Here is a 26960-nt window from a genome sequence, read left to right on the forward strand (position 1 = left end):
TATGTTTTGTACAATTAAATCGCGTTTAAAGTTTTGGACCTTAATCCTAATTATTTCATGTAAGTAGCATCTAACTAAAGAAAATATGTGACTTTATCTAAATAGTTATAATAACTGATTTTATTGAAAAAAATTCGTAATACTGAGTATCGTAACTTTAATACACAAGTCTTTGCAAGATTGTAAGGATTGATTTTTCTAGTTTTTTTTTTAGACAATTAGGCTTGATTATAAAATAATTAGATTTTTTTTATTGATATAAGATGGACCAAAAGTTTCTATATAATATATAACAAGCTAAAATATTAAAAAGGGTTCAAACATTGCATGATTTTTTAATAATAACATTTTGGTCAAAGTACAACGCGCATCGGTCAAAGGTACAACGTACGTGTTGTACCTTTGACCAATAGACTTCTTTTTTTAAAACGCGGGAAAAAGATACTTCTTGGTCAAATGAAAAAAAAGTTCTAAATATAATTTTTGGGCAAAATATAAGAGAATATTATAAAGTTTGAATGGTTTGGATTTACTCAATAGGCTACGCAAAAAACGCCTTAAAGCAAAAAGTGGTCAAAGGTACAACAGGTTCCCCTACAATATATTTTTCATAGTATGTTATGGAAAAGTTGTTGAACTTTTGCTTATGTTTTCAAAATGTTCCTTATATTTCTGACAATAAAAATTTTGTTTGTAAATAGTTTCAAATATACTAGAATGCAATCAAATGTATTTCTTGAGTTTATTAAAGCAATTTCTTTATTTAATGAAACTGTCATTCCCTATTGCAAATAAAAGTGTTTTTGATTCAATTCTATTATATGATAAAACAAGACCACTGAAAAGAAAATTTAACAATTATCATAATGCTTTCTTATACCTTAGGGTATGAGAAGTAAGAATGAAAACAAGAACTTAAAAAAAACACTTTAGTTTAGCACTTCCATTATTTTATGAACGTGAAATTTTATGCTAAACTAAAGCATTTTGTTTTAATTTCCTAAAGCAATGCAAGACAAGTTGCATGATCTGATCAGGGTGAACCCAGATCTTTTTTGGTACTGGCGCCAAAAAAATGCCTCAAAATATTAATTTCATGTTGTTTTTCTTTTTCTTTTTATATTAAAAATAGAAAAAAAAAGATCTTTCAAATGCTAGTTTTTTAAACAATCTCTCCCCGCCCTATTTGTGACGTGACATTATTTTTAAACAAATATATCTTTGAGTTTGTACTTTTATGCTAAAGGTTTACTATTCCGCTGTGATTAGAATTTAAAATTTAAAAATTTTGTCACACTGTGGCTAACCACCCCTTCTCCCATGTGATATTTGGTGACACTTTCAAACACCTCCACCCCATATAAGAATGTCACGTATTATTTGAATAGCCCCTATATGGTTTTGCTACATTTTTAAATATAGCAACAACAACAAAAAAAATAATAATTGTAAGTAAACTTAAGCCCTGTCTTTAAAAAAGAAATATTTACTGTTTGGTCACATCGACCTGTGTGTCTTAATAAAAAAAAAAATTAGTAATACTAACTTATTCCTTTATACAAATAGTTGCGGAAAAGTTGTGAATACCAAATAGTTACGCAAAAAATATTTTGCGTAAGTTTTTCGTAACTTTGGCTCAGCTACGCTAGAGTTATGCAAAAGTTGTGAATCCGCACCCAGTATTACCGTCACAGAAATGAGAAAAACAGAAATAAGGTACCAAAACTGCTTACTTTTATAGACTATCTGCTCAATAATGTTTTTTAATGAAATTTGTTTTGACCTGACGCTACCAAAAAAAGTTAAAAAAGTTAAAAAAACGTGGCACAAAATTTTTGCACAAAATTCGGTTCCGCTTAAACACGGATTTCTGCGTACCTAGTTACAAAGCACTTGTGTTTTAGTTTCTTCGTTCTAATCTTTATTTTCTTCTAAAAACAACTACAGAAACTCACTGCACTTGTTATACAAGTTGAAAAGACCACATCATATCTTTAAGTGCTTTTCATTTAACCAAAACCTTTATTAGGTTTATTTGTTATTTCCAAACCAAAAGGCTTTATTACGTAAGTTTGACCTGTGGGAAGTCTTATTTAATTTCACTTTACTGCCTGAATTTTAAAGATGAACTCCTATCTAATAATACCAAAACATTATAAGCAACAAACCTTTTATTTATTGAGGCACCTCAAAGGTTATAAGAGAATAATAAGAAGTTGCAAAGCAAAATGGTAGATAAAGTCCAAATGGTTTAGTTAAGTCTTTTACAGAGTTGTCTATGGATAAAAAACAAGTTTGTTATAAATTCTTGAGTTGTGTTTTAAAACATGGCCGACAACACAATGATTAATTTGAAAAAAAGTCCTCCGTATCTAGATTTATTTTTAAAAAATAAAAAGGTCATTGAGAAGATAAGTTAGGGGTGAGGGAGGAAGGGGGGTAGAGGAGGAGGAGGGTGACTGCCTTCCTCCCCCCCCCCCCACTTGTTTTCCTAAAACCTTTTTATATATAAATTTATAATTAAAAGTTATTTATGAAATTATATATACAAATTTACACAGCAAAACCTTAGTAATAATAATTTTAATATGTTTAAATAAGTCCTCTTAGATAAAATCAATAGATAAAAAAGAAGAATTTTGTTACTGAGGAGGAGGGGACATAATTTTTTTGAACTTACTTAAAAAATTTCCTGTAAACGCTCCTGTAAAGGGTAAAAGTATTTACATTAATGAATTCCCGTTTTCCCCAATATATATTATAAGTAACTATTTAGTCTACTTGAACATCGCGCAAAAAAAGTCAGGAAAAAGTCAGTTTAACTGGATATCGATATCCAGTTAGGGATCGTCCATAAATTAAAATTAAAAAAAAAAAACGCGAAACTAAACTTATAGATAAAAGACAAAGGATTAAAAGTTTTCACTCACAGAGTTTTTGATTTAACCAAGTATATATACAACCTTTCAAGCCCAGCGAAAACTACCGCGCAAAAAAGTAAAATGATCTCCTACTTATACTTTTTAAATAAGTTTTGCGTTGCGTATTTTATCGACGACCCTTTAGACGATGTCTAACGGGATATCAATATCCAGTTAGATTTCAAAAATAATAATTTTCTTTTTTTGAAACATATTCTACTAATTTATTCACATGGTTTTCCTGCTGTCATTAAATGTAAAATAATTTTGACGTAAGAAAGATAGGATACTTCCTCTGATATTTTCCAAAGTTTAAACGTTTAAAAGACACGTTTAAAAGACGTTCACAACGTAACATTTATAACAAATAACCGTTAGATTGTCAGAGTAACTAATGTCAGTGTTATTTCAGCAATATTTAATATTTGAATGCTGCCTTTTTTTCAATTTAAATAAGGAAAGGTGGGGTTATAATTGCAATAATTACATAATTATTGTTTAAGTTGTAATTCATTTAAACTTTCAGGGCTAATGTTATCAGTTTTAATATTATCATCAAGTCCTATTTTAACATATTTCAACTTCCTTCCTTTATGATCTTCTTTGTGCTTACGTTTGTGCTTATGATTCCTTTTCTGAGATGATCCTGACGAAATCTTGATAGGCAAATGAACAGAAAGTGGAATTTCTTCAGTCTAAATTTTGCACTAATACTAGGGGTAAAGTATCAAATAATGGCGGTGTATCTTCCTCATCCTCTAAACTTAAAGTACTATTTTCTGAATCATGGTACAAAGGATCACAACTGCCAAACTCTTCATCAAAAAACAGTATAACAGCGGAGATGTTGACAGTCCGACAATGACGTTTTTTCCAGAACTCCAGTGACTGGTTGCATAGTCTATTTAAAAATATAAAAATATATAGACAAAAATAATTACATTAAAAAAAAAATAGAAGCACAAATAGACGAGGAAAAAAAAACAATACACAGTTGCGCAGTTTCTTTCTAAGGGCATTTCATCTGCGTTTCTTTCGTAGTTTGTTATTATGTCTACAGCCTGCTTTGCATTCATTACCCCCCACAAACCATCACTTGCTAAAATGAGAAATTTATGAATATCTGGAACAATGTCAATGCAATTGATACTATGTTCTGGAGAAACAATGAATACATTTATTTCAGAATCGAAACTCCAAAAATCACCTACAAAAAAAATACACTTTAAATTGTTTTTTGTTGAATGTTAAACTAGATAATAAATACATTTAACGGTTGAATACTACTACTACTAATAATAATAATAAATATGATAATAAATACAGCTAACGCAGCTAACAAACGATCACGATTGCAACTACCGATATTAAATGCAGCTGTCAATGAAAAAATTGAAAGAATTAAAAGAGTCAAAAATGTAATCGTTAAAAAAACCGAATCAGAAAAATCTTTTATCTAAAAAGATAATAAAGAAATTGTGAAATTATTTAGTAATCTTGAGCTGATGTTAAACATCAGCTGTAAGATTATTGAGGTCAAAAAAAAAAAAAAAAAAAAAATACCGGGTCTATTTTTAGTTGAATTAGAAAATGCTAGAATGAGTAACCCTCTTTTGCATCAACCGAAAAAATTAAGAAACATTAGTAAATTAAGAAACATTAGTAGTAAAAAAAATAAGAAACATAATTGTCAAATTTAATAAACTGCAATCCGATTGACTACATTATATGTTTATATATGAATGTAAGTTCGCTAAATAATAAAATGAAGGAGTTCAAGGTATTATATAGTGATGTAAATCCATTTATTATCGGTGTAAAGGAAACTTGTTTCAAAGAGACTTCCATTACAAATTTAAAAGGTTACTTTTTGAATAGAAAAGATCATAAGGATGGTAGAAATAATGATGGTGTTGCAATATACATAGATATAATTATTGTATCTTATTCAGTTGAAAATAAAATTCTGAGTTTTAACGAAATTGAGCAAATACGGGTTGCACTTGTTATTTGTAACAATAGTTACTCATTAGGATGTATTTTACAGACCAAATAAAATTGTTAAAATGAAAATCTTTAATAAAATGAAACTGCAAGATGTTGATAATCGCAATTTCAAGGATATTATAACTATGAAGGACTTTAATTTACCGAAACATTAAATGGTCTGAAGAATCAGACCATTTAATGTTTTGACCAATTGTTGTAAAATCGATTGAAAACAATAATAACTATCATGAATATTTTATGACATTTTTATATAATCCATTTCTCATTCAGCACATTTTTTTCCCAACGTTTTAATTATTGAATAATGAATGCCTTAATACTCTTGACTCATCATTAACAACACAAGAGAACAGATTATTTCAAATTGATCACATTCACTTTTAGGAAATATTAAAGGCACATAGTTTTAAGTTACAAAATTTTGTTAGACCAGAAAAGTTTTATATACAAAGGAGTCATTGTACGGGATTGTATGAAAGCAAATTTCGATTCAATTAAAGGTTTTAACTGAAATAATTTATCCAATGTGGATAAATTATTTAAGTAAAAAATTAAATTTTTTTTTGATAAAATCAATAAGGAGATTAAAGCATTACATGATGAAAATGGAATAGTAAGAGATGACCCAAATCAGATAATAAATTTACTTAACAAAAAGTTCAAAGATGTATTTGAGAATGATTTTAATTTGCCAACATTTGCATCTAGAATCAATAAAAATTTGGATTTTGATATAATCTCATACAAAGATACTCTATAATAGATTATACAAAGATACTCTATAATAGATTACCTCATACTACTACTACTACAAACCTCATACTACTACTACTACTACTACTACTACTACTACTACTACTACTACTACTACTACTACTACTACTACTACTACTACTACTTCTACTACTACTACTACTACTACTACTACTACTACTACTACTACTACTACTACTACTACTACTACTACTACTCATACAAAGATACTCTATAATAGATTACCTCTTCAGTGAAAATCAGACAATATTAATCCTCAATTTAAAAAAAGAAGTAAACTGTCGCCGTTAAACTATCATATGATTACACTCATTTCTGTACCTTTTTTTATTATTCTAGAAGGAGTTGTGCAAGATTTAATTATGAATTTTCTTAATGTAAATAACCTTCTTTCAAAAAATTGACACGGCTTTGTTAAAAAAAAATCTTGTTCAACCAATATTTTTGGAGAATTGAGACATTATTTATCTCAGAATATATCTGTAGATGTAATTTACTTAGACTTTGCAAAAGCATTTGATTAAGAAATTTCTGGTACATTGTTAAAATGGAATGAAGCATTTCTTAAAAATAGAAGACAAAAGGTCGTTATGGTAGAAATTGTCTCATAACTATATAATAATAACTAGGAGTTTACTGTACATACATACATACATACATACATACTTACTTACATACATACATACATACATACACACGTACATACACACTTTAAAATATTTTGCACCATCTGATGATGCATAAGCACTTATCACTTAATGCAATCATCAATCAACCACATAAAAAACATATTTAAAAAACCTATATAAAGACCTTGAACTGTTGTTTCTTGTCACTAACTCCCCAAAATTGGAATCGGGTAATTTACTGCTTAAAAAGCAGCTTTTAAGATGACATAATTGTATAGTATTCTTTTGTTAAACAAAAAAAAAAAAAAATCTCACACAACTTTAGTGGTTTTTTTATCTAAATAATTGATTTTTATCATGGCAGATATCAATATTATCATTAAAAAAAATTTAAATGGGCCAAAAATATCATCTTAATAGATGAAAATAGACGAAATATGTTCTGAATGTCAAATAAGTGATGTTCGAATTGTATGCTGTTTTAGTAATAATTGTTGTTACTTGATTTTATATAAATTTACTTTGCTCCGAATCAAGCACTCTATACCAATAGCAATGCTGACCTAAGTGTTGACAATGTTTTGTGGACCTCGTTTTTATCATTTATAGTGAAACCTTTGTGAAAAACTGTTTTTGTCAACCTGATGCCAACCTAGAACAGTTAAGGTCAGCAATGTATTGCCAACTATAGTTTTCCTAACTTCAAGGGTTTATATATACTTATAAACATTGACTTACAAAAATAAAATCTCTAGCTTCTTCAATGAACAATGCTGCATCTTTTGCGTTTTGAAATCTATTCTCATAGACAATGTATCCAAAAGACTGACCTGATAGTTATTTATGGAAAGATTTTCCATGTTTACAACAAGTTGATATTTTTTAAAATTCTAAAAGAATTGCCTAGTAATTATTAAGAAGTATTGTAAATATTGTAATTATTATTAAGTATTTACCATTAAAAAAAATTTAATAAAACATTTGCTCAAGAAAAAAAGAAATAAAAAATCACCACATGTTTTAAAATTTCAGATAAATCCATTTGTGTTGTCAACTTGATCATACCTAAATATTGAACAAAATAAGAAATTCAAGATAAATTTTTTTTTTGAAAACAATTTTAATAACTTCTTTTTCATAAAAACATATTTTATAACATATTTTTTTTTTCTAAATTTCAATATGATTAAGTATAGATAATGGTTTAAAAGTTTCGAAAAGTTTGAACTAATTTGGGGTTTGACTTATTTTATTCAGTTTGAATACTTTTTATTTTTATATAAAAAACAAAATATAAGTTATAAATTTATACTTTTAAGTTATAAGTTTTATATTTTTATATTTTATAAATAAAAATTTCTTCAATTCTAATTAATAACAACAATTTGGAATTTTTCAAAACTTGCAAAAATTGTAAATTGAATTAAACTTAAAAATTTTTAATTTTTTAAGAAACTGTTTTTGTATGTTAGATGTTTAAAAATTTACAACCATAATAAAAAAATATATCAACTCATTTTATTGTTTATTGAACCATTCTATGGAAATAGCTTTACATCAAAAAAGATCTACCTGTTGAATCAATCAAAACAGAACTGCTAATAACTCCAACCAATGAAAACAGCATTGCTAATAACTCCAACCAATGAAAACAGCATATCATTTTAATACCCTTAGTTATATATCAAAACAAAATGTCTGGAGATTATTTACAATTTTAGTTTTAATATTATTTTAAAATGAAATTCAGATTTTCAAATGTTTTTAAAAAATCTAAAATGTCCACATTGTCATTTTCATATTTAACTATAACATTACAGAAGAGATAGAGCAATACTTTTACCCTTCCTAAAATTAATCTTTTTTGCAGATCAAGTATCTTTACTTTATAATACAGTCACTAGAAAAATTATAATTCGAGATGTACAAGCTTTTTCTGCTCTTACCGAAAATTAAATTAGGGGTTTTATACCAGAATTTTCCTTTTCCTAACTAAGTTATCTTCTTTATTGATTCAAGTTAAATAATTTTGAAGTATAACATTAATCTTAAAAAGTATAAAACATGTATTTATTATTTAGATTTAGGATTGTCAGAAAGATCACTATGTAGAGTAGAAACAATACAAGACCAAGAACATTGTGATGCCCCAGAAGTTACTGTAAATAAAAAATTCTTCTTTATGATTTTTGTGGATGACTTTAGTACTGCAGTTAAAAAGAAATGATTTAATAATCTCAAAAACTTTCCCAGATACACCATATGAAACAAGCTTATAAAGAAAACAAGCATGCCAAACTTTATTAAAAACTTTTGATGTCAAGAGCAAAAACCCTCGCCTTGCTGCCTCCATCTAATGCATGATAGAATCTTTAATTACAACAGTTAGAAGTAAGTTGCAGAATTAGAAAACCAAAATCTGTATTGATTAGAGTATAAGAATCAAGAGGATATGTTAAAATTTTGTTGATAAAAGATTCAAAGACCTTCCTGATAATAGAGAAAAAACTGATCATATGATAGAATATAAAATAGCTATATACAGAAAAATATTAAATAGATTAGAAACTATAGATAGAAACTATGTATGAAGAAAAATTTTTTGTTGTTTTTTACATTATTCTTCTGCTTTTTTTTCTGAACAAATCGTTATAAATAATCTTAAACATTTCATTATAAATGTTACACAATTTTAATGTTTATTGCACAATTTTAATGTTTACACCTAGCAGAGTGCTAGACCTGTTGTTCTTTCAAATCTGTTTTTATAAGCAATGACAATGTTTATCTCATTGTTAACAACATTGTGATAAACATTATTATACTTTGTTTATTAACTGTTTTTACATGCAACTTACAAAGTTTACTTAAAACTGTAAATAAATGTTTGAAAAACATCACCAAAAAATAAACAACATCCAGTTCACATCCAGTGAAACGAAGTTTCAGTTTTACTTTTGACTTTTCTATTATTCCATAAACTTATATGACTTAAAACATATTAAGAATCATATTCTACTTTTTATTTCCAGAAAGATTATTTGCTCAAAGCAATATTGATATTTATTTTATATACAAATATATACAATTTACAAAAAAATTTATAAAATAAAACTTCATACCATAACCAGTATAAGGAGAATCATCTGGTATCCATGGTAAAGTTTTTGGTACTAAATTTGAAAACAAAATACAAATATTTAGTACTAAATTTCAAGACAAAATACAAAAAAAAAATATATAAAAAAAATATACAACATCATCGTCATAAAAATCTATCAACACCAATTTTTATTTTTTAGGTTATTGATGATGAAATAAAGAAGTTATACCTGCACCCTTTGGTGCATTATTTTTAATTGTTAACTTAAGTTCTTCAAACTTTTGGCTTAAACATCCTGTTTCTGAAACTGGAGCGTCGTAGTCTAAAAATGAAGTTATCTAAGATAAAAAGAGGGTTGTTCATAGAAAACATGTTTATCAAGTACTAGAAAAGAATATATCCTTAAATAACAAAAATACACACCATAACTTGTAATAGTACTCTGATAATTTAAACCATCGTTATTTGCATTTGCACCATTAATAAATCTAAAATTAGTACCACCTAATGAAGTAAACTCAGTTTTATTTTTTATTACTAGAATTATATTCAAAAATTAACTTTGAATTACAAACTTGAGTATAAAAATCATCATCGCCATCATCATCATTAAATACAACAAACAATATAAATTAATAATTAACAAGCAAATTTAAATTTTAAAAAATGGATACCATGAAACATATATAAGTTAAAAGAGGCTCCTCGCTTAATAACATACTCTAATGCTAATGCAGCATCTGCTGTTTTAACAATATGGTGATTTTCTCCCCAATGATCAAACCAACCATCCCATAGTTCTGTCACAAATACAGGTTTATCTGGCTAAATTAAAAGATGAAATACAATACTGCTTAATGCTAGAATGGTATCAAAAAACGGAACGGTATCAAAAAAAAACAATCCAGACATTATAATTAAAACAGCTAATCCTTTACTTTCTCATGCGTCTGCGTCTTAAATGTTATTTTTCCTCCTCAAACTTAATGTTCTGAACCTTGTTCATTATGCTTTTAGCTTTATTTTTATTATTAATTAGTTAAGTATTTGTTAAAAATAAAAAAAATTATAATATTTATTACCATAATCATAAGTAAATCTATTTCAAGTAAAAAAATAAGCCCATTAATTGATTTCATTTTTTAATTAAAAACTCAAATCTTCATGTTGCTATGTAAAATTTAAAAAGTTTATAAAGATTTTATTACTCTGAAAGCCCTAAAAATTCATCAAAACACCTAATTTATTCTGATTTATCACATTACAAATCATGTTGCAAATTGCAACATGATTTGTAATGGGTAATTCAAAGTTATTTTTTGAATATGCTTCTAGTAATAAAAATCGAAGAATCTTTAGTACTAAAATTTCATTAATTTAGTACTTAAACTCAAATAATAAAATTGATTGCTTTTCAGATTTTTTTTCTTATAAAATATCTTTATTTGAGCATGAGAAAAAAAACAAAAAAAAAATATTTAGTGTTGCATTACAAAGGTATTGCTTCATATAGCATAAACTAAATTAAATTACATATTTGTTTTTAACAATTTGCAACTAAATTTTTTTGTTTTATTTAAAAATATTTGTCTTACTTAAAAAAATTTTTTTTCCTAACTCTTTTCAAATTTATTTTTTATTCAACTTTTTCTTATTTATTTTTCTTTTGCTTTTACAATTTTTCTTTTTGCTTGTTTTCATTTTCTTTTTTTTTTTTTGTGCACTTAATACATATCTATTTATTTAGTTGTTTTTCATTTTTCTTCTTCCAAAAACCAGCAGTAAAGTTTGTCTGCCAATATCAATGCCACTGCATTTTATCTTTGTTCAATGTTTGTAAGAAGACAACAACAGAGGAATTGCTTGTTATCAACAGATAATTCATTGAAACATCAAGATTGAAATCATTGAAATCATTGAAGCATTAAGATTGAAATTATTGAAATCATTGAAATATCAAGAAACAGTTAACAACTTATAGAAAATAAATAAAAAGTTAAGGTTACAAAAAACAGAAACAACACTTATCATCAGCTGAAATGTAAAAATGTAAATTACAGTATTGTCTGCAAGATTAACTGCCCAGGATGATGTAATGAATGATTAAAAAGATATTTATTAAATCAGACGAATTACATTATACTATATAAATTAAAATACTATTGTTATAAATATTTTTCTAAATATATATAATTTTAAAACTCAGGCTAAGAAATAGGAGAAAAGCAAAAATAAATTCAAAAAACAACTTTCAGTTAAAGACTTTAGTTTGAAAATAATTTTAAAGTCGAATGTTATTTTTAATCTTTATTCAGCTATTTGAGTTTTTTTTTTTCCATTCAAGATAAATGTTTACAGGAAACAGGAAAAAGATTTTTTGAGCTAACTTGTTTTAAAAAATTTTCATCATCAATCATTATTAAAATCTTCATCATTTAAATTATTATATTAGAATCCTCTTCAAAATCTTTCTTTTTAACAGTTTTGCAAATTTTTTTTTTTCTAAAATTGAGTTATTAAAAATTGAATCCAAATTTTGTACAACTAATGATTTTTATAAAAAAATGATGCAAACTAGATAAAGCTATATTTTGTTTACTCAGTAATAGTCAATAATAATAAGGGGATAATAGTCTTTAATATTAAGGAGATAATAATCATTAATAACAAGGGGATAATAAAGGGACAATAGTTATTAATGAGATCTTGAAGACAAGCAAATTTATACTATATAATTCTACTAGTTTCACAAAGAGCAAGTAGGAGCAGTAAAGCGATTGTTGAATGAGATTTTATTTCAAAGACCAGTAAAGCGATTGTTGAATGTGAAATTTTATTTTAAAGACCACCGCATTCAACAATCCAGCGATTGTTGAATGTGGTGGTCTTTGAAATAAAATTTCAAAGACCACCGCATTCAACAATTGCTGGATTGTTGTGAAATTTGAAATTTGGGAGCACGCAACCATTGGAAAAATTTGGTGGTGAGAATTTTAAATATTTTTATTTTTATTAACAAAAATTTTATTTAATACAGCCTTCATTAATTTATTCCAAGCAATCATTAACTTATTCCGAGCAAGAGATAGGGATATCAAACCCAAGCCCTGGAAATAAAACGCTCAAATTGTTTAATTTTGCAGGTTCAAAAAAGAGTTGAAAAAATAAAAAGCATTAATCATAAACTTACTGCATTAAATAAAAATAAAAAATAGTATAAATAGAAAAATTTTAATAAAAATGTGAATTAACATTGAATTGAAAACAACAAATGTTCATAGAAAAATGACTATTTTAAAGCATGCACAATGACTTTCAGTGTGTTAAATTCCTCGCCTCCCTAAAAAGTATTTATGCTTTTGAAGTACCCCCTCCCTCCTTTTTTTAATTAGATATCTGTAACTACATATTAGATATCTGTAACTTATTTGAACAAATTTACAATGAAAACATAAAATAGATAAAAAAAAAAAGTTTAGTTTGCAAGTTTTACCTGGACAGCTTCTAGCTTGTCAATCATCCCTTTAGCATCTAACCACATAAAATTTATTGTTTGTAATACTAAAAGAAAATAAAGTTTTAAATCTTAAAATATTATAAACAAAGAAAAATCAATTTATTTTAAGATGATAAAACAGTTATACTAAACTGTAAAACTCATTTTACCATGTTAAACAAGATTAGTTGTTTAATGTTAACATAATGTATTATAGGTATATTTTGTTTTATATGCAAACTAGAAAACCATAGGATACAACACAGCTTTTTTGAACGATATGAAAAAAACAGAACAAAAAATAACAACTTAATTCAAGAATAAACCTCCTTCTAGTTTATATTTTCCAAGTCCTTGCTTATTGTCACACACAAAAAACAATTCACTCAATCCATTAGAAATATAAATCTAAAAAGAGAATTAATACAATACATTTGATAAACATAAAAATAAATCTACTGAAAGTGATATAAAAATTGAAAAACAAGAACTGAAATACAATTGGAAAAAAACTTTTAATAAATTATTTCAGTTTTATTTCAAAATTTCATTCAAAAATCCTTGCATGGAACAGATTAAACAGATCTATACAAGGGCCAGTGGCAGATCAAGGGAGGGGTATGGGATGGTAATTCCAACTAGAATTAAAAAAAAAAATTTAATTCAGATTTTAATTTTAAGGAACATTTTTTTTTAGCTTTGATGTTAACATCCACCATCCCCCCACCCCTCTGTTCCAACAAAAATTTTGTTAGAAGACTTCTAGACTATTTTAAAGAGTGTCAACTGTATTTGGGCGCCGCCCAACTTAAAAACTGAGGACCTTTCCTTTTTTTAAAAAAAAAACGTTTTTTTACGGCAAATATTGATTTTTTTGTGAAAAGATGTTGATTTTCGGCAATATTTTTGCTAAATTTCTCCAGGACAGGGGAGGGGAGTAATCATTTTGCAGATCCTGTCTGGATCTGCAAAATGATTACTATAGCTTGTAAGAACTTCTAATAGTTTTTCTTTTAGATTAGATAGACTTTTAGATAGATCATTCCTTTTAGACAGTAAATGTTAAAATTTAAAATAGAATGTAAATGTTAAAATTTTGTTAAACAAACTACTTTAAAGTGATAGAAATTTTAAAATATCATTAAAAGTTTAACATCATTACACATCATAAGCAGCAAAAAATCTGTTTTATAAAATTTTACAGCTCAAAAAAAAAAAAAAAAAAAAAAAAAAAAAAACTTTAAAAAAAAGTTTTAAAACTTGTTTTAATATTTTTCAAATAAATTATTAAGACAGTTATCAGTTTTAATTGCTGTAATAAATCTCCTTTATATATAGATAATAAATCTCCTTTATATATAGATAATGAATCTCTTTTATATAGATAATGCCTTTCTGTTATTATACCTATTATTTATCATGTAATTACTATATTATGTAGGTATACATAACTATGTAAGTTATTTTTTAAAATATACAATAACTTATATTATATACAATAATTTATATTACAGTAACATATAAAAACAACCTCCTTAAGATATTTCATGTAGTTACTATCATGATCATAAACACCATATTCGTTTTCAATCTGAAATGCAATTATTGGTCCCCCATAGCTGAACTAAAAGAAATAGATTAAAACAATTATGAAATATAATAAAAAAATATATAAAACATAAAATTTTAAACTTAAAATAAAATTAAAAAATTAAAAATAAACAAAATTATATTTGTTAATAATACTAACTTAAAAATTTATAATTAAAAATTGAAAATATAAAAGTGCTGCTATTAAAAGAAAGTTCTTGTAAAAAGCAGTACTTTAAATTTTAAAAAATGAATGAAAATAACAATAAATACTTGTATTTCTTGTTATTCTCAATAACAACAAATAAAGGTGAAATGATAAAACATGTAAAGTATTTAAATTCAAAACTATACTTGAAAAGGCTGCAAAATTGCAAACAATTGCTTAAAATATCTTTCAACTGGCTCAATGAATCCAGGATATAATGATCGCAATTTCATGTTTTTATCTCTAAGTAACCAACTGAAAAAAACATGCAGTATGTTTAGTATATATATATATATATATATATATATATATATATATATATATATATATATATATATATATATATATATATATATATATATATATATACATACATATACAAGCCTCGGCAGGAGTAAATGAGCACGAGAGCGGAGAAAAGCTCTCCTAAAACGAACAAGGCAAGCCATGCAAGCTGCTCCTCTAAACAGTTTGTTACAAGAGCTTTTGGTTTTTGCATGAGCTATCTGTTTCTTTATTTAAAAATTATACTTCTGCTAGAGTCGTAACTGCTCCAGTAAACTGTTTTAGGAGAGTGTAGACAAGAGCAAGAGCTTAAGCTCTCGCTTCCCGCCAACACCTATGTGTATATATATATATAAATATATATATATATATATATATATATATAAATATATATATATATATATATATATATATATATATATATATATATATATATATATATATATATATATATATATGTATATATATATATATATATATATATATATATATATATATATACATACAACCTTCAGAATTAGGAAAAATGAGGTCGGCAATAATTTGCCGACCTCAATCTTTTTGGGGTCGGCATCAGGTCGGCAAAAATTATTTGATACAAAGGTCTTACCATAAAACATAGAAAGAGGTCAGCAACTTTTTGCCAACCTCAAACACTTTCAGGTCGGCAGTTAGATTGACATTGCTAATTCTGAGGGTTGTATATATATATATATATATATATATATATATATATATATATATATATATATATATATATATATATATATATATATATATATACATAAATGCATTGTTTAGTCAGCAGTCTAACACTGCTGAAATAGGAAGCTGCCAGGGGTTTCAGTACATACATCAACTGACTAAATAGAGGGAAAATACAGTTGAATGAAGAAAAAAAGCTTATGAAATTAATGATTTTTTAAATTACTTAAAAAGTTGAACTAACTTCTGCCTGTTTTTTTAAAAAAAACTTACCTAGGTAAACCACCTAGATCCAATTCTGCACATATGTAAGGTCCTGGACGAATTATAGCATACAAACCATAACCTTGCAACAGATACAAAAATTCACTACAGAAAAAAAAAAAAAAAAAAAAAAAAAAAACAATATTTTTAACAAAATTTTTTTTTGAAACTTATTTAATTTCCTCCTGTTTTTTAAAAAACCTTTTTTGTAAGTTTTTTTTCAACAATTTCCTCTAAGATCAAACAAATTTAAAAAAAAAAAAAATTAAAAAAAAAAAGTAATTAACAAATGGCCAATTAGTTTAACATAATAGGAAAAAATAAACCAATAAAAATTATTCTTATTTTTACAATAAATAAAAAAATCACCTTAAATTTAATTGATCACTGCTAAAATCAAAATAACCTGGTTCAGGTTCGTGCAAATTCCAAGGGATGTAGCTATAAATACTTGAACGTATTTGAGAAAGAAAAACAAGTTGAATCTGCTTCTTCTCGCCCTCACACTTTCTTCTACTCGCCTTATGCACCATGCATTTTACATACAAAATTTACAACTTTGCATGCACATACTGTTTAGGTTATGCTAAAAAACAAACAGAAAACAAACAAACAAAAAATTTTTTTAATGTTAATTCAACTCCCCAAGGCTACTTTTAGCTGTGGTTACAACTCTTTCTTAACTTTGTAACTCTGACTGTCAAACTTTGATAAACAAGGCCACTGTGCGGAGAAACATGTTGGGCGTGGTACCAACAGGGAGAGTATGACCATGCTCAATCCCCATGCCTCATAAGCGAGAAGTTCCAAGTTCAATCCCCACGCGTGGTTGGGATTGAACTTCTCGCTTATGAGGCAAGCACTTTACCACTACACCACTACCGCACTTTGAAAAAAAAATTAAAGCATTGAAAAAAATTTCATTTTCATTTAGCTTAAAGATAGATGTTAATTTATTTTTTGCTAACTTAGCAACACTTTAAATAATCTAATTGTTATACAAGGACTGATTTTTTTCATTTGATAAATCCAGTGTTTATAACAAATATATCCTTGCCAATATAATAATATATATAATACAATAATAATAAAATACTAAAATTTATAATACAATAATAATAAAACAATAAGATCTATAATACAAATATAGCTCTCTAGCTAACACTGAATTTAAAAATAAAAATGAATTTAAACATGAAAAAATGTTTTCTTTTTAACACTGAATTTAAGCAGTTAACAGATCCATAAGTGCGCATAAAAACTTCCTTAAAGCTCAATTTATAAAAGGTTTTTAATAAAAGATTTATTTAATTCAAAACATAATTTATTGATATTTGTCTTATGAATATAGATTTACTAATGGTTTTTCTTTCCTTTGGAGGTTTATTTAAATTAGACAAACTTAAAACAAGTAAACTTTTGACTGATTTTTAGCCTGTTGTGTTTTGAAAAAAAAATTAGTTCTCTTTATAAATATGAAATCTCTTTATAACTATAAAATTTAATATTTTAACTTTTAATTACTTTAAATTTGTGTAATACTCGGACTTTTGAATGTATGTGCAATACTTGGAATAATACTTCGAAGCATTGTTTTTGTGTTATTTTCAAAAGATCATTTTGAAAATTTATTTAAAAAAAGATGGGTTATTCGATGAGAAAGTGGAACAAGCATGTAGCAATTTTTTTTTCTTTGTAGAAATTTTATTTTCTTTCATTAAAATACATACTTTAAAGAGTGCTTTTGAGTGAAATTAGGAGATAATCACATAGGCACATTTCTGCCCAGAACTTAGAAAAAAAATTGTAATTGAACACTTATACATTGTCTAGTTTTATGTCTGATGCATGAACTGTCTTTATCGACAAACAAAAAACTCAACATACACATTTAAAGACTGTGACATAAAAGACAAGCAAGTTTAAATTTTATATATAAAATTTTATATATAAAATTTGTCATTTCTTATTTATTTGTTGTGCCAAAACTTATGGAAACCTTAGTTTCAAAACATTTTATTTAAATAAATCTTTTTAGATAGTAATTAAAAATAAAGTGCCAAGTGCATTGTTAGATCTAACTCAATGTTGCATTAGAAAACCATTAAATTAAGATTGTCATGAAATAAATTTATCAAAATAAAGAAAATTAATTCTTTTATAGAATTACCTGTTTTGGGTTTTCTGGTTTTGAGGAATTAACAGAAAAAGATCAAAAAATTGTGAAGTTACAATGTAAAGTAATATTCAATGAGTTCAAAAGCAATATTCAAAAATTTGTCATTTATTTGTTGTGCCAAAACTTATGGAAACCTTAGTTTCAAAACATTTTATTTAAATAAATCTTTTTAAATTGTAATTAAAAATAAATGGCAAGTGCATTGTTAGATCTAACTTAATGTTGAATTGTAAGATAGTCACGAAATAAAATTTATCAAAATGAAGAGAATTAAATCTTTTATAGAATTACCTGTTTTTGGTTTTCGAGTTTTGAGGAATTAACAGAAAAAGATCAAAAACTTGTACACTTGCAATGTAAAGTAAATCATATTCAAACTATTTGTAACCACCATGACAAGGTCTACTTGGATAGATTTAAGACTTCATATGAGGGAAGCTTTTGTTGCAATCCAATTAACAAACACAAAGTTAAATTAAAAAGTATTTAAAAATAAATTGACTTAATTAGTGTATTTAAAGATAATGGCCTATCTGTTTTATCATTTTGTTACTTTTTAGAATCTACCAGAGTAATCAGTATTGATGTTGCGAAGGAGTTTGGTTTAATACCTGGCCATAAACTTTTACAGAATATCAAAAAATGTTGCATTTAAAAAATAACAAAAATGATTGCAGAAGCGATTAATGTCAACATAAAGATAATGATTTTAATGATACTAACAACAACTTTAATTAGACTAAAAACAACATGATTAAACTTGTTTGTTCGCCTCTAAAACTAGTAGCTCATAAAGACAGGGTCAGCTATGCAAAAAGAATGATGAATAAATTCCATACCACAAACAAAAAGAAAATAGCAAATGTTTTGAGAGAATCTCCAGATTTAACTAAGGATGAACCAAAAATAAAAGAGCTGTATTGCAAACGTAAACAAGATGTTTTTCTAATTTTAAAGAAACATCAAACTACGTTTGAAGTTTCTTCAAAATCAGAAAAACTTAAATTACTGACTTTAGTTCCTGAGGGTTGGAACATTAACTATACACAAAACTATTTTTCTGCTTCCCTGAGAATGATATCTCATGCATTTGTTTCAATAGCAGCAATGAGTTTGAAACAAATGCATGAGATAATGGCAGAGCTGCTAAAATGGCTAAAAAAAAAAAAGATTTATTAGTGAGTAAGTAAAAATTCAGTTCATGAATTTTACCAATCAGATGAGTACTCTTGAATGTGTCCGAGTATGAAACAGTATATCTTTATCCAAGTTGGTGGTAAAAGACAACATTTTTAAAAAAGTCATAGAAGGTAATAACATAGATAATATATATATATATATATATATATATATATATATATATATATATATATATATATATATATATATATATATATATATATATATATATATATATATACATATATATATAATATAATTATGATATAACGTATCAGTTTAATTTATAATTATGATATAACGTATCAGTTTAATTTATTTTTATATACAGCATATTTGCAGCATATAAAAATAATATTACCAAGTAATCATATTTTAGCATTACTAGACTTTGCTGAAATTACAGTTTTTTAATTCAAGATGCAATACAAGGTTTCCATTGGAATAACAGTCAAGCAAAATTGCATCCTTTTGTTATTTATTATACAGAAGAAAATAAGCTAAAATATAAAAATAATTGTATCATTTTGGATCATTTGCAAGTCAGTACAAACTTAGTTCATTGTTTCATTTATGAAGTAATAAAACATTTAAAAGAGTTGATGTCTTACTTTAAACATTGCATTTATTTTAGTGATGGTGCAGGTTCACAATACAAAAATTATAAAAACATATGTAACTTAAGTCACCATGAACAAGATCATAAAGTATCAGCAGAAAAGCATTTTTTTGCTACATCACATGGAAAGAGTCCTTGTGATAACGTTGGGGGCTCTATCAAAAGACTTGTAGCTAAAGCCAGTTTACAACTACTAATAGATACTATCAATTCACCTGAGAAAATGTATGATTGGTGTAGACAAAACATCCAAATAATACATTTTAAATGATGCAATTGCATAAAGTTCAAATTAGAAAAATGTTATGCTACTTGTTCAACAATTCTAGGAACAAGAAACTACCATTATTTTATACCACAATCATCAACTACTTTTTAGATGATACAGTTGTTATTTGACAATACTATGTAAATGTTTCTACAATACAGGATATGGTTCCAATTTCACCAGGAATTAATATAGCATATGTTCAAGATGCAAAATGGTTTTTAGGCAATATTTTGGATTTATTTGAAGAAAATCAAGATGTTCTTATCAAATTCATGAAGCAGCCTATTTCCTTAAACACTTCTACTTGGCCACATAAAAAGATATTTGCTTGGTTCCAATATCGCACCTTTTATGCAAAATTTCATCTTTAAAAGTTCAATCAACAACTGGTAGATGCTATGAACTATCAGCTCAAGAAAAAACTGAATTATTACATTTGTACAATAGCATAAGTAACATAATTAAATAATAACATAGCAAAATTATTATAAATTTGATATATTTGTTTTAAACTTATATAGTTATTTAGCGAAAACTGATTTTAAAGCATATTTATTTAAAAGATTGTTTATATTTACGTACTTTATTACATAATCAATGTGTGCATTGTGTTGACAAGTCAAAACCTCTTATAACTTGGTATAAGTTAGAATCTAAGTTTAAACATGATAATCAAATAAGTAAAATAGTAATAGGTAAGGATAAAATAGTAAATGGATTTAAAAAAATGTTACAAAATTTTTAGTCATGATATTAAATATTAGGTAAATTAGTAAAAAGTCTTACTTTTCATTTTTACCTAATAAATTTTATATGCAGTCTTTCACTATCTAACATTAAAAATGTCACAGGTTTTATACGTGTATGTTTAGTGATGTTTTTGGGAATAAAGGCATTTCATACATCAGACATAAAACCAGAAATGCTGTGAAAGGAGAAGTGTTCAATTACAATTTTTTTCTAAGTTCTGGGCAAAAATGTGCATGCTGATAAATAAATAGACTGGAGGGTGGGGCAGGGAGAAGCTAGGGCTATTTAAAACCTGAGTTTAATTCAGGCTTAATTTAAGACATAATTCTAGTAACGATTATGAAATACTTTTTAATTTATACATACTTTGTATTACAATATATAATACAAACTAAAGTACAACAATAACTCTATTTTTCTTGTTTTAAATGCGTTTTTGGTAAAATTCATAGTTCTGTTTTTGTAACTTCCCCATGATTAGTCACTACTACTTTTTTTACACTACTTTTTTCTGAAAACAGTGTAGTAAAGTCTATTAAATCAGTAGAAAAATTTTATTAAAACCAATGATCGTAAGATACCGGTTGTTTGAAGTGAAGGCACATTTTCTTATGTTTTAGCATCAGCCATTTTTAGAAGTATATTAATTTTTTAATGAACTGTATCTAATCAATGAATTTCTAAAAGTTTGGAAGCCTATCATTGAAAGAAACTAAAAAAAAATATCTTTTAACTTCTTAAAATTCAGATTTTGTGTATTAACTCTATATTGGTAGATAAAATGTGACATTCGAAAATTCAATATCAAAGTTTCACTAAAGTAAGTCTAGAGTTCTATACGATAAAAAAACTAGAATATTTTTGTAAAACTTTGTTTTTAAAATATAGAGCTTCTAAAAAATCTGAGGTGGCCCATGTTGAAATCCTAAAATTTTGGTCTATATGGTATGGAATGAACCAGGTCTAACCTGGGTCTCTACCTGGGTAGAAGCACCTGGAACTGAGGTGTTTCTACCTGGGACTTAAATAATTTCAATTTTTTAAATTTACTTTATTAGCAGACGATTTTATTTTTTGTCTCTAAAAAAATAGCTAAATGCAATTGTTATGTATGTATATATATATATAATTGGTTTACATAGAATGTTTTTAAAAAAAGCAAATGAAATAATACCAAGCATTTGAAAAAAACACACATAAATGCTTACATGTCCACTGTATTTAATCCCATTGCCTTTAATTTTAATAAGCGATCAGACCATTTTCTGAATGGAATCCTAAAGTAGTGCATGGATCCACTCATTATTCTAAATTTCTCACGCTTTAATGTGAAATTTCTACCATTTATTTTTAAACCTTCTGGAGCTTGAATTTTATTTGCATCTGAAGTCATTTCAAATGATGAGAATAAAAACAAATATGCACAAACACACATCAAAATCCCAACAGTGATAACCATCTTTATCCAACTATAAGACACTAGCATGGTAAAAGTATTTTACATAATTTTCTAAATTCAACAAAATTTTTACATAAAACAAACTGAAAATATTAATAATAATAGGAAGCAAAGAAATTTAGATAGAAGTCAGCACTAATATATACGATTATGTTAGAATAACACGTACACACTGAAATAAGTCATATTAAAAACATCAATCCAATATTGTACATAATAAAAATACTTACTGCGTTTTTACAAAAGACAGTATTACAAATTAAGAAAAATTATCATATATTTACCGATGCAGATAAACATCTGCTAACAGCATATGCACTTTAAGCTTACCTGTATGCTTCCCCCCTTTTATTTTCCCCACTATTTATTATTTTTATAAATTATGGCTGTACATTTATTGTTTATAGATATGGACTTCTGTTATTTGACCTTTTTAGTCAGTTCTTGCAAAAATGTCTAATGTAAGAGGCGATAAAAAATATAAATATTTAAAAATCAATATTAAGTTAAGTTGTTAATAAAAGGGGGTAAACAAGTGCCGCGTTTTGATAGCTTACCCTCCCTCCCCCTTTCCCCCTTTTCTTTAACCTCCTTTTCCTCCTTACACCAATATATATATATATATATATATATATATATATATATATATATATATATATATATATATATATATATATATATATATATATATATATATATATATGTATATATATATATATATATATATATATATATATATATATATATATATATATTTTTTTTTTTTTTTTTAGATTATTCACCTCCCCAAGGCCCGAGGGGGGCCACTACAGTCGAGGAGGCTACTCATTTTTTTGTATTTTTATTTTTATTTTATTTTTTTATTTTTAGTTGTTATTCGTGGTACAATATATTATTAAATTATATATATATATATATATATATATATATATATATATATATATATATATATATATATATATATATATATATATATATATATATATATATATATATATATATATATATATATATATATATATATATATATATATAAATATAAGTTTCATTTTAAAACACAATTTTCTTTTTCTTCTGACTTAAATGCTTTCTCTGTTCACCCGACGCCTTAAAAATGTATAAAGTACGTTTTTAAACAAATTTATGTTTATGATGCTTTTTAGTCGTCTTTTCTTTTTCATAAAAAATTTCTAAAAGTCTCGTTGTGTATTTACAAGGTTAACTGTTTTTAATCACTTTTTTTTTTTAATTACCTGATAAAATTTTGCAACATGTTTTGTATCAAGAATATTTTTTTAAATTAAAAATTATCACTTGTTTATTTATAATAATTTTAAAAAATATTATTAGTCAACCCTTTCCCCTTATAATATTACGTCAACATTTAATTATCCCTACCCCCTACCCCTATCTTAAGAAAAATAAAATATAGAATGAAAAAAAACTACATTTAGTTAATAATAAAAAAATTGTTCCAATCACTGAATTTAAAAGAACAATGAGACATTAAAACTTTGATGGTAATTTGGGATAACGGGTAGCATTCGATAATGTTACCTAGGTTGTAACCAAAGGGCGGGTACACGTGTACCCGTAAACAGCCCTAGCTCTTGATAATGTTAAACGTTTGTCTTAATTTATGTACAGTGCAGAGTCACAATCCGTGATGTGTCAATGCCCTCCTTACTTTATCTTTAGACCTAACACAAACCCCCCCCCCCATAAAAAAAATTCTGGTCCCTTCACTGTACTTATTCTCTTTCAACTCTTTATTTGTTGCCCCGTACCGTAAAAGCCGGATCTGAACAAATTAAAGATGATCCCGATTGTAGATTTTTGTACCAATTTATTTCGTCTATATTGTTGTATGAGATCTCCTCCTGCTTGTCTTTTCTCCTATGTTGCTAATCCTATTGCTTAAAGTCTACTTTTATTTCACGTGTTTTTAAGTCATGGATCTAACTTAGTTGTTGTTGTTTGCACATTGGACAATGGACCTTTCCCATAAATTGGCAAAAACGCAATGCATTGTGGTAGTTGTATTCATTTAAATCAAAACAAATGTCGAAAAGCCTAATAAATTTTAACAGTGATGTTCAATTATGTGAAAACAGTGAGATTGAACTTTGTGAAAACAGTGAAATTGAACTTTATGAAAACAGTGAAGATGATAGTGAAATTACTGAAGGTGAACTCACTTTTAACGGAGAAGTTGAACTTTGCGAAAACAGTGAACCACTCTTTTCACAAAGTTTAACTTCACTCTTTTCACAGAATTCGATCTCACTGAGAGAAGTTGAACACAGTGAAGTTGACTTCAGTTCAACAAGTGGTGGATGTACTTGTTGTGTACCAAATTGTTTTAATAATTCTAAGCGTAATAAAAACTTATCATTTTATGTTATACCCAAGGAAAAAGTGTTAAGAAAGTTATGGTTAGCCAAAATTAGCAGAAAAGACTTTAGTCCTTCTTCTTCACACAGAATTTGTTCAGCACACTTTCAAGGGAACAAAAAAACTTATATGAATAATGTTCCAACAATTATTCCAAAAACAGTTAAGCTAACTGCTCGTGTACTAAGGAAAACCAAAAATAGCCTTGGTTTAATACATAAAACAATACAAATACCTTATAGTGAAGAACTATCGACACCTGTTTTAAGCTACGAAGAAACATTAAAACAAGAAAATAAAATTCTTAAAGATCAAATTGAGGACATTATAAAAGAAAAACAAGCGTTAGAAAACACTCAAAAAGAAGCTATATGTAAGCTCAATGACAAAATACTTCTATCACAATTTACAGTTGAAAGGTTTAAACATAACAAAGAACATTTCAAATTTTACACAGGTTTTGAAAATTTTGAACTATTTAAAGTAGTCATGAAGTTTTTAGAACCAGAAATATATTCACTAAATTATTGGGGTTCAATGTCTACTGTTGCTGGCGATTTAAGTGAAAATTCTTCATCTAAAACAAGAGGAAGATCACGTATATTAAACGTTGAAGAGGAATTTTTCATGGTGCTAATTCGACTGCGTTGCGCCTTTCCTATAGAAGATTTAGCAATACGGTTTAATATTTCATCAAGCACTACCAGTAGGATATTAATAACTTGGTATGATTTTTTGCACATAAAATTTAGATCAATTCCAATATGGCCAACAAAAAAACTAGTTAATGAAACAATGCCTAGCTGCTTTAAAGATGTATACCCTAATACTCGTGTAATTATAGACTGTACAGAAATATTTACTGTGATGCCAACTAGCTATCGCACTCAATCAGCTATGTTTTCAAAATATAAACATCATCACACAGCAAAGGGTTTGATTGGTATTGCACCGAGTGGTGCCATTACATTTGTATCTGATTTATATGCTGGAAGATCAAGTGATAAACAGATAACAAATCACTGTGGCATACTAAAATTATTAGAAAAAGGTGATAGCCTGATGGCTGATAGAGGTTTCGATATCGTAAATGACTTACCAAAAGGAATTAGTCTCAACATACCACCATTTCTTGAAGGCGATTTTCAACTTACATTGGAAAAAGAATTAGAAACAAGACGAATTGCATCTGTGCGAATTCATGTCGAACGTGCAATTGCAAGAATCAAAAACTACAGAATATTACAAAACACATTTCCACTTTCAATGGCTGCTGACCTGAACAAAATATGGTTCATAGTTTGTTATTTAGTTACTTTTCTGCCACCTCTAATAAAAACTGATAGCAAATAATGTAACCAGACAAAAAAAGAAACATTTTATAAATATTCTGTAAACGTTTATTTTACTTTAAATATTTCTGATGACATAAATTTGAAATAAAAATCTGTTAACTCTGGAAAAATAATTGTTATAAAAAAACCACATCGAGTAACACTTGACTTCGTTATGTTTTCATATAGTTTTATTGCTATATCTTCATTAACCTTTCCCCACATACAGTTTTCTCCTGCTTTGATATTTTTTGTTTGTAAACATTTTTTTAAAATTGATGTAGGGTAAATTTTTTTCCACCTATTTATTACAGTACCAAAATTTGAAGCTGTCAATCGTTTGCATCTTTCTTGATACCATAATGTACTTTCAGATTGTTTAACTGTATTGACTTCAATATTTTTAGCTTCCTCAATATCAACAATTAAATGTAATTCTACAAATGCTTTTTGTTCAGTAGACAAACAACTTAAATCAATCACCTTTTTTAAATTGTCAAATAGAGTAATAATAATCAATCGGTCATCTTTTTTACTAAAAGGTTCTGCAATATCATTGTCTATAAATGTTGACAGAGATGAATTAAAAAAGGAACATGCCTGAAAGTTATTATCACGAATTATTGAAGATATATATGTCCCCTGGCAGAGATTTTCTAAACCTTTACAAAGAGTTTGAAGTTGTAAAGTTGAGGTTTCGTAACAATTTGGTAATGAATGGTATCTACGTGTTCCTGAAACTAAAGGTCTTTTTCGAGTACTATTTTTGTCTTTAAAAGCGTCAGCTTTT

General features: G+C 26.5%; 2 protein-coding genes across 2 annotated transcripts; one reads left to right on the forward strand and one right to left on the reverse strand.

Annotated features, from left to right (window-relative positions):
* Nucleotides 1-1341: 1341 nt before the first annotated feature.
* On the reverse strand, nt 1342-22519 carry LOC136074239 (beta-galactosidase-1-like protein 2). The gene is made up of 17 exons (XM_065786545.1): nt 22192-22519; nt 16355-16426; nt 15995-16090; nt 14878-14986; nt 14465-14557; nt 13260-13341; nt 12931-12998; nt 10112-10262; nt 9861-9941; nt 9667-9759; nt 9457-9507; nt 7347-7399; nt 7073-7224; nt 5579-5685; nt 3912-4128; nt 3636-3822; nt 1342-1404 (listed from the first exon to the last, which is right to left on the reverse strand). The coding sequence occupies exons 1-17, from the start codon at nt 22467-22469 to the stop codon at nt 1342-1344; spliced, it is 1953 nt and encodes a 650-aa protein (XP_065642617.1). The 5' UTR covers nt 22470-22519.
* A 1984-nt stretch (nt 22520-24503) lies between these two features.
* On the forward strand, nt 24504-26189 carry LOC136074240 (uncharacterized). Its single transcript, XM_065786546.1, has one exon. The coding sequence runs from the start codon at nt 24504-24506 to the stop codon at nt 26187-26189; it is 1686 nt and encodes a 561-aa protein (XP_065642618.1).
* Nucleotides 26190-26960: the final 771 nt, after the last annotated feature.

Source organism: Hydra vulgaris, chromosome 01 (genome assembly GCF_038396675.1).
Source record: "Hydra vulgaris chromosome 01, alternate assembly HydraT2T_AEP".
Classification (NCBI taxonomy): domain Eukaryota; kingdom Metazoa; phylum Cnidaria; class Hydrozoa; order Anthoathecata; family Hydridae; genus Hydra; species Hydra vulgaris.

Excerpts from the sequence above, each read along its gene's own strand:
- LOC136074239 (XM_065786545.1), bottom strand. The coding sequence starts at position 22,469 with ATGCTAGTGTCTTATAGTTGGATAAAGATGGTTATCACTGTTGGGATT. Across the intron at positions 9,942-10,111 it reads TAACTTATATATGTTTCATG|GTGGTACTAATTTTAGATTT; the intron begins GTATCCATTTTT and ends TTACTTCATTAG. Across the intron at positions 9,508-9,666 it reads TAATGCACCAAAGGGTGCAG|TACCAAAAACTTTACCATGG; the intron begins GTATAACTTCTT and ends TTTCAAATTTAG.
- LOC136074240 (XM_065786546.1), top strand. The coding sequence starts at position 24,504 with ATGTCGAAAAGCCTAATAAATTTTAACAGTGATGTTCAATTATGTGAA.